General features: G+C 30.8%; 1 protein-coding gene across 1 annotated transcript; it reads right to left on the reverse strand.

Annotated features, from left to right (window-relative positions):
* Positions 1 to 4,575: 4,575 nt before the first annotated feature.
* Positions 4,576 to 5,622, reverse strand: LOC116131050 (UPF0481 protein At3g47200-like). The gene has a single exon (XM_031416695.1). The coding sequence runs from the start codon at positions 5,620 to 5,622 to the stop codon at positions 4,576 to 4,578; it is 1,047 nt and encodes a 348-aa protein (XP_031272555.1).
* Positions 5,623 to 10,186: the final 4,564 nt, after the last annotated feature.

Raw genomic sequence — 10,186 nt, forward strand, 5'->3', positions numbered from 1 at the left:
TGTAGAACGAATCTTTGTAGGAACCCTGTAAATGCAACACTGAAAAAAGCCAGTCAGGCTCTAAGTCCTTAGTGTCAATTAGCAACTCTTCAACTAAATCCAACTTTAACTAGAGCACTCTTCTCCTGTAAGTTGTTCATCGTCCAATATAAATCCTACAAATAATAATACTAAATGATAAATGCAACCCTCAAATGAAAATCATTTTCGTGCATGAGGTTGCTTATTTTTAACTATTTCCACCTAAATTAAAAGCAATATCTCTCTATATCACAAATAATAAAGAAACAAAGAACTGTGCAATCTACATAACCAATAACTGCATAAATATGAGAATAATTATATAAAAACATAGATATTCAGCAATATAACTTTGGTAAACTAAAGATAAGAAGAGGCATATACAGTTAAAATAACGAAAACAATGAATATGAACCTGAATATTTTTGCCGGAAATCAGTAAATATTTGTGTGATCGACGGCACCAGAGTTCCTCGTATCAATATATCAGCAGACAACGGGGTACCTTAATCACAGAGAAATATCAATTAAACTTATGGTATCACTCCCTTTCTCTTTGAAACCTCCATATATATCTTCTCCTTTATAATAGCTTCTCTCCTGTTCGATATTTCTTATTTAGAAAGTGCCAGCCCGAAAATCAAAGAAGACTAGTAGCTGTCAACACTTTTGGGACGTGTTGCCTACTATAAATTTTTTTTTTTTTTTTGAGTTATTTAATATAATTAGATGAAGATTTTAAATCATTGAATCAAATAATATAAATGGTGAAATGTTAAATATATCCATTCCGTAAAAGCCTTGTAAAGCAGACCGTGAAAAATAAAAGATTTATTTACAATGACTGGGGCCAAGCTTGTCTTCAAGCTTTGTCCAGGATGGAAGCCTCGAGGAGGTCAGAGAGATGAAGTGTAATAGTCAGTCCATACTGATACATCCAATTAATTGGCTTGTCGTTCACGCATGTATATAGAATAATGCTAATTTTATAAAAAGGTATACAAAAACTCACATAAAAAGTTAAATTTAGTTTTTAAAATTTATGGTTGTCTTTTTTTTCTCTTTTTCTTTTCTTCTTTTAAAGATTAAATTTGATTTTATGTATATTTTTTTTTTGTAAGACTAATATTACTTTAAATATTTGAACGATATTAAGAGAGATAATCAACTCATGGCAATAATGTATAAATTTTGTTTAAAATTTCTTAGAGTTGTCTTATATGAACAATAATTAATTGATAGAGACTTTTCAAGGCCACCGTGGGCCCCTCATAAATATGCCTAAATCGCCCGTGATTGGCGTTCACTTGAATACTTATAAGAGGTTTTTGTCTGTTACGAGATATTTTAAATTTAGTACGAATAGACCCGTGATGTTTCCTTTATAAAAAAATAAAAAAATATATCGTTGAATCTCTTTATAATAATGAAGCCTTATATAAGAGTAATTTTTATGATTACATCCCAATTATAATCCCAATTTGAGTTAGTTTTAAATAAGAATAAAATTCAACGTTATAATAAATTATATTTTTTCTAAATTCTATTTTAAAGAGTTTACATTAAAATAATAATAAATATAGCATAACTATAAAAAGATTCTATTATATATATTTTAGTGTTTAACTCCCAAGTATACTTTGCCATCAAGTCTATACAAACTTATAACATGGCCTAGCAAATGGGCCGGATCGTGTTAGACAACATAACATATTTATCATCTTCAGCTGTTCTGAGACTGCCCTTATGGTTTCAAGTTGGTAACATACATGACCAAACCAATGAATTATTTAGATTCAGTAAGCTACAGTTTTATAGCGCATATATATATATGAAAAGTATTTGTATTATTAAAACAACAACAATGAGAAGCTTAACAAACTTGAGAACAAAGTTTGGAAATGATTGGAAATTATTCCATTTCCAAGAAGCAAATCTTCATCTCTCTCAGAATTTATATGACATTTATCAGATCAGCGTAATTGCAAATCCAAGTATCAAATGAGTAATAACACTGCTCCAAAGCCGTAATGTTTATATATAAACATTACGTCTCATCTTCTACTTCCTGGTATCTGCAATTGTTCATGAATGGTGAACCATGACCACTTTTAAGGACTTGCACTATAACTAATGAGCTTGGCATTTTATTCTAGCAAATTAGAGACTGGAGAGCTAATTTTTATTTCTTTCTTCACATGTTCATCAGCTGAACACCACATCCAGGTAAACTTCTGCGTACATGGCTTTGCTGACTAAGCTGAAGGACTGCTGCATTGTTTGATACTCTTAAAAAAATTGAAGATGAAATGAAATGCTCCAATAAAAGAAATAATTGACAGATTGTTTAATCAAATATATAACAATCACAGAGTATATGATGTCACTGAAGTTAAAAAGTGAACCCAATATATATATTTTAAATGATATTATCGGAAATCCCACATCGTTCCTGTTTGAGGATAGTTTAGTGTTTAAATAGGACTAATACAGCTAGACTCAGCGGATGCATTCTCAGCTTGGAACCCAGGAACAAACTAACTTGTGAACATGTATTAGTCTACTAAACCCTCTCACATCAACTTCAGATTTTTTTTTTTTTTTCTTTATCCAATTTATATGTGAGGATTCAAAATTGAGACTTTTGTCTCTCACACCATATTAAATTGACATCTCACTTAGAAGCTTAAGCTAGTAGGTAATAATTCAACATATATTAGCAATAATCATTAACTAAAATTACCATAATAATTTATTATTTATAGTAACAGATAAAATTATCAGATAACTAAAGTTAAAAAAGTGGCCTAATATACATTTTTAAAGAATTAATTACAATTTTCCCATTCAAATATCATTAAAAAATATCACCATTTAGTAATGGAAAACATCATAAATGACTGACCAAGATATAAAATACAAGAGAAGTTTGATGATTTAAGTAATGGAAATTTAGATTAGGAATGAGTATGCGCAACTAACTTACTTTTGCGGCAGAAAGAAATGGTTGTGCGGTGAATTAGATCACCATGATGCACGCACTCAATTCCAAGTTCGTCGTATTAAGGACAAAAGACAACAGTTTCTGACTCTAGAGAGAAAATCAATCATCAAATTAAAGAAAATCTTTTTGCTTCACTTAAGAAGATTTCAAATCTGTATGCACTAATGTTCTTGTATGGATTTTGTTCATAATTCATATTGGACCTAAGCTTAAATTCCAGGCCATACATGATGCCCAATATGAAGGTGCCTACCAACTCATCAGAATAAATAATATTTATTAATAACATATTGAAAACTGCTAAAGACATTGATTTTTGTTTAATACGCATAATTGCTTCGATGAATTCTTGCACACCAATACTGGTATAGTGTCAACCTTACAAATCTCAGTACAACAATTACCAATGTGCTTGCTTATCTGTTTCTATATTGAAGGATAAGAATTCCTCCCTTTGTCTACAATTATTTGTTCTAAAAGATTTTCTTTTGCTTTTCCATGTTAGCTAATTCTTCTCTTGACTGTGGGAGAGCACAGAAGAGGAGAGAAGATTGGGCAATTAAACTTGAATTTTTGGTCTTCAAAGAATTGTTGAGATATGGGATTTTTCAGAATTTTTTAACTTGATCTTCAGTTTCCTACTTGAGCCTGGGCCGGGCCAGTCAAAGCTTGGGTCCGGCATGCCCAGCCTAGATATACCATAAACTTGATTTTCCAAGAGACAATTCATTTTCATCCCTGTGGTCTCAGTTAGTGCTGTTTTAGTCCAATCGTTTACAATACATGTTTGGTCCTTCTTGTTTCAAATTACTACCATTTTAGTCCTTTGACTAAAATTTTTTTTTTAACAATAAAATTATATTGAAATGACAAGAATACCCATATTTAAAAGTGATTAAATTTATATTAAACTATGCCCGTCCGGGTTTTCTTATACATCCCTATTAATAAAGAATCAAAGATAATGGGTTTTCTCCTCTGTTTTAAAAACCGGACCGGACCGGACGGACCGTGAACCGGTAGCTTCTCTGGTCCGGTTTAGGTCTCAGGGGGGTTTTTGAAATATTTTAAAATTATGAGGGTTACTTTGTAATTTTATAGGGGTATTTTGAAGATATATCAAAAGTTTAGGGATTAATTGGTAATTTTATTGGGGTATTTTTGGAATAAATAAAAATTTTAGGAACCAATTTGAACTTTTTTAGGGGAATTTTTGTAATATATTAAGATTTAAGGGGTTAATAGGTAATTTTTTAAAAATAAAATATTGCTGACGTCACCGGTCCAACCGGTTGGACCGATTGAACCGTAACCCGGACAGCAAAACGGTTTGCCCTCCGGTCCGGGTTTTAAAACAATGGTTTTCTCATGGAATGATTGAAATGATAGCAGGGGCTTCGAGAAGAAAAAATAGGATAAATAATTGAACATGTTACACTGAGTCGATGAGAAACAAAGCAAGCATATGATTATTATTCAGACTGAAGCAACTCAAAATGCAAAATTACACCACAAGTAAACAGCGGGTCTACTACAAGTATTAATGAAAATCACACAAATTGATAGATAGAACATATGGTCTGAATGACAGTGAGCACTAGAAGTATAACTGCTGCAACCGTTCCTGTGCCTCTCCACAGATTGCTGAAATAAACTCTTCTTAAAGTTGCCATCGTTTTGTTCCAACCACTGTTACAGTGTTCTTTGAGTTCCTCGGACATTACATAGTAAGAGGTTGGGCTTAAACCAGTACATCGGCAAAGTTTGTTAAACATATCAGCTGTTGAAGCATTGTCCCTAGCATAACAGTAAATAATTCCACATTCAGCAAGCAAATCCACATCTTTCTCAGTATTGATTAGGAAATCCATTAGCTTTATATAATTGCAAAAATGAGTATCCCGTGGGTAATGACATTGCTCCAAAGCTATAACGTTTCTAAGTACACATTCAGTCCCATCGACTACTTTGAAACATGGTAGTTGCAACTCATGTAATTGCTTTTCAAATCTTATTAACTTGTGTTCTCCTACAATTTTCTTAAACTTCACTCCCGACTCATGCAGTTTTGTTGCACATGGTAAATCTTTAATATATCCGTTGGCTTGACCGGATATTGGGTAATTTTTCAATAGAGTATTTCTTTTCCAATCCGTGAAATGTTTAATTGGAAATTGAGGAGTAGTCAATGCCAAACTTGCAGAATTGAAGAAACGAAGAGAAAGGTCCATGAAGTTAGGTATGCATGCGCAAGAGCCAACAAAAGCTAACTTAAATATTCCCTCAAGGACAAAGTATGGAAGTTGATTCTCAAGTAATTCCAAGTCTGAGCCTAGATTATATCTTAGTGTTGCTATAGATAGAAATGAATCACTTGTACCTTCATCACTTATATTCCTTAAGAAGATTTCTATAATGAAGATAGCATCATATAGAATCATCATTATGTATTCAAGACTCCCAAGCTTAGATGTCTCTGCGTAACAATTACGAATGTTTTTTTCATTGTCTTTAATGAAACTTAAAATTTCATCTTGTTTCTTGACAGTTATACGTTCAAGAAAACTTTTCATATACCTTCTTTTTTCCATTTCCATATTAGCCAATTCTTCATTTCCATGGTGAAGAGGACCTATTGAAATTAATTGAGGAGTGTAGGCTTCTTTATTTACTCTACGAATCGGTTCAGGAACCTTCTAAATACAACATTGATTAGGATCAGGCCCAGACTTCAAGTTTTTGTCAATGTCAATTCGCAACTCTCGGACCAAATCCTCATGTTTCAAGGAAGCACTCATTTCCAAATTCATTCCTATAACCAAAGTGCAAACAAAATAGTCAGTAAAAATAAATAGATAAATGCAAACTAAAAAAGAAATCATTTTTGTGTATGAGGTTATTTACTTAAAATTGCCTCGAGTTCCTAATTTATATGCATGCCTTGTTCTCTCAAATATTACAAATATTTATTCATATTGGATACTACACAGTCTCTCTATGCTAATTAAGTGCTTCTTTTGTTTATAATCCTAAATTAATTCTAACATAAAAAAAAAAAAAAAAAATAGTAAACTAATATAATGTTGAGTTATTACCTAGTTTATGCATGCTTTTAGGTGAAATGACAACTTAAAAAGAAAATTCAATTTAATAACTAAATCCTGTAATACCTTAAAATGAGTTAATAAATATAACATCTTAAGCTATTTTTAGAGTTAGAAATTATAGAAATATAGATCACATTTTTTTTTTCATTTTCTTTTTAAGCATATACATTGATATTCATAATTACATGTTATTTATTCATGGTTTATTAATTTTTTAAACCAAACATCAGAATAACTAGGATTATTTTTTTCTGTACCAAAATGATAAAAAGGAAGAATAGAACATACAATTAAAATAATGAAATAGGTGAGCATTTGAACCTGAATATTTTGGTCGGAAATTAATAAGTAGTCGATCCCTATCAACACATCATATACACTTTAAAAAAAGACAGAGAGAAATTATCCAAAAATAATGTGAAAATTAAACCTAACCAGCTGAAGAAAGAAAAATAAAAAGAGAGAGAAACAGGGTGAAAGAGTTACCTCTTTGGGTACCTGAGGTTGGGATGCAATACGCAAAAAGGAAAATTTGGAAAGAAAGTTGTTAGTGGAATGTGGGGAGGAAAATTAAGCTGAAGTACTCTCAAAGAAAAGAGGGCCATGATGTTTATACAGGAAGAATGACCTTAAGTCACGAAGCAGTGAAACACCCCAGGTCGATAGAGCCCAAAAATTAGGCAAGTTGGCCCAACAGCCCCCCCAAAAAAAAAGTTAAAACACCTCCACAGTCAAAAACGGAAGCCTTTACATATTAGTATCCCATTCCCAAGACCTCAAAATCCGAGAACCATTAATTACTGTACAGATGTCTTCAAAATAGAAGACTAATTACCAAGAAAAATCCAAACATTGATCAAAACAAGAAAAACAGCATGTGATCAATAATTTTTTTAACTAATTAATTTTCTACATCAATTTTTTATTACAGTGGCATGGCACGACCCCCTCCGTTTGAAACACATGGCTTATATATTTATGGCAACACAAACAATCTAGAATATTATGCAATTATATTGATAATTGATCATGCTCACCGACAATGTCTAATGTTTGTTCGGAAAAGAGAAAAGGTTTAAGGTATATCTCTATGGATGTATTTGGTTCAAGAAATATTGTATTATTGAGAATATTATATTAATAAAAAATAAATAATCTTGAAAATTATTGAAAATGTTTAGAAAAATGTATTTAATTAGTTTGGAATAAATTAGTATGTATGTTATATTGATATGTTTGATTGGAAGAAATAAATTGATGAGTATATTAAATAGATTACTATATTGTCCTCTTTTTTAAATATTAATATATTATTATTTTTTAATATTTTTTAACTTACTATATTTGAGATTTTGCTAAAATACTCTAACCACATAAAAGTTTAATTTATAACAAAATCACCTTACTTACCCCAAGCCATTGCCACCTGTCGACCACCATCGTTGGTCGTTTTTAACAGTCATCGGAACAGTATACAATCGATTAGATCTAATCGATCGTGTGTTGATATGACTATTTCTGATAATATCTAAGACCAGAACCAAACCGTTTGTAGCCGTTGAAATAACTTTTGCGATTAGCAATATTATTATTAATCAATATATATGAACGTGAAATTTATTATTTAATTAATACTAACGTAACTAAGTAAACAAATTGTAAAGATGTCGAAGTGATAATACTAGAGGACAAAAGATTTGGTTGGCCAAATAAAAATAAATCACGTGAGATTGTTGTAGATATACACAAAACAAATATCATGTGGGGCATTATTGCTTTAATTTTCCTGTATTGACTTGTCCTCAGGGACAAAACAAGTTGGGAGTGAACATATAAATATATCAGAAAATGTAAATGCATTAGAAAGTATGTTCTTTTGATGTAAAAGTATGTTCTCACGAAAAAATATATCAGAAAATGTCTGCAGGCAGATGATATTGAAAAGTGTGGTCTATAAGCATGAAATGGATCACACGAACTTATTTCTTACATTTTATGGATACGTGGAGCCATCAACCTTATCACTTTCACATAGAAAAGCACCAAATGATAATATTTAATTTCTACATTTATTACATCATACCTATTGCATCATAATAACTTCTAACTCATGATTGTATTTGAAAAATATGTATTTGTAATGTCTTTCATTTTTATTTAGTACTTATCTTGTTTATTATTAAGATCATTCATTAATACAACATTTAAATTGTATTATTCAAAGTTTTATATCCAATTATTAATACTTCTTAATGTATTAATAACTACTTTAATTTGAAATAATAACTTCAATGTAACACTTGACTTTATTATTAATTATTAAATCGACAAGCTTCAAATGCAACATAATTAATTAATTAATACATCTATTGATCAATTGCTGGACAGAATTCATGGCACTTATAATATTCATATACATCTATTTGATCAATTAATCTGATTCATGTAGCTTGCCGCACAAGGTAAATCAATTTCAGAGTATTCATGATCATCAAATTTCGGTCCCGGTAACTTTTCACTAGGAGCACTTCTTTGCAAATCGGTGAAATTTTTAAACTCTTTTTGATCAGGTAAACTATCAAACATCGGATTCTTGAAGAATTTAAAACAAAGATCAATGAGGAAGGGCTACTGACTACTAACTTTTAAATCCCTCAAGAAAAAAATATGGAAGTTGTTTCCTGTAATTGCAAGTCAACCTTTAAAGCAATATTTCGGCTGGTATAACTAACCGAAAGTCACTTTCATCTTCCTCAAAATTTCTCAAGAGGAGCTCTATGATAAAAAGAGTTGTTCTCCAAATCTTTAATTTAAAAAAAAAAAAAAAAAAAAAAAAAAAAAACCTTTACATACTGATATTACTTTAAACTCTGGCTCTATTGTTATGATTCTTTCGTTTGTTTTAATAGGATAAAGGGTAAAACTGTAAGTATCCTAAATTTTTATAGTTTAGGATTAAACTTAATACACTTAGACCTTTTGAAACTCCAAAATTTATCTATATGTCTAATAATGTATTTTTGGTTCAGTGAATGTTGTATTACTGAGAATATTATATTAATGAAAGATAATATCTTAATTATTTAGAATGTTTAGGAAAATGTGTTTGGTTGTTGGAATAAATTATGGGTATGTTATATTAATATGTTTGGTTGGGAGGAATATTGGTTTGTATGTTATATAATTTATTAAATTGCCTTCATTTTTAAATATTATATATTATTATTTTTTGAACAATTATTTTAACCCCAACTATTTCAGATTTGCCAAAACACCCAATAACAAAAAAAGTTTAAAGCTTAGCAAAACACCCTACCCACCCCAAGCCATTGTCGGCGATGACAATGGAGATCTGTCATGAAACGATCATCATTTCACGGCCAAATATCTGGCATTTTCATGGCTAGATTTACGCCGTGAAACGACCACATTCCGACCATGATACATAGATCCATGGCTGGAAATGACCTTACCGACTCACAACTGGCCAATGTGGCCATTCCGTCCTGCCAACGGTTGACGGTTGGCCGTGGTGACCAGATCCAGCCACCACTATTGGTAATTTTTTTAAAGTCCAGAGTATTGATCTCCTAAAAAAATTGTATATAAGATAAAATATTATAAATATTTGTAAATTAATTTCAAATAAGGGTATTTTTATCTAAAAAATTTATTAATAAGGGATAAAAAAAAAAAAATTAAGATTACAAGTAATCTTAAAAACTAAGAAAATAGAAGTAATAAATTACTTATATATTACCAACATAATTATCATTAATTTTAAAAATTACTGAAATCTTATATTACTTAACCCCAAACGTGATAATAATAATAATAAATAATATAGAAGTATTACTATCACCCTCATCCCAACAACACTCACCCCAGATCTAACTTTCTCCCATCCATCCATCAAACACATCCCGCCCTGCCAGCAACCCATCACTCTTTGTTGCCGCCCAACACCCCCAAGACATCATTCTTACCCACTTCACCATGCAACAATCCCGCGACACAAAATCCTCAGTTAACAGTAAAAAAAATAGTCACACAA

The sequence above is a fragment of the Pistacia vera genome, unplaced genomic scaffold (assembly GCF_008641045.1).
Source record: "Pistacia vera cultivar Batoury unplaced genomic scaffold, PisVer_v2 Contig228, whole genome shotgun sequence".
NCBI classification, from domain to species: domain Eukaryota; kingdom Viridiplantae; phylum Streptophyta; class Magnoliopsida; order Sapindales; family Anacardiaceae; genus Pistacia; species Pistacia vera.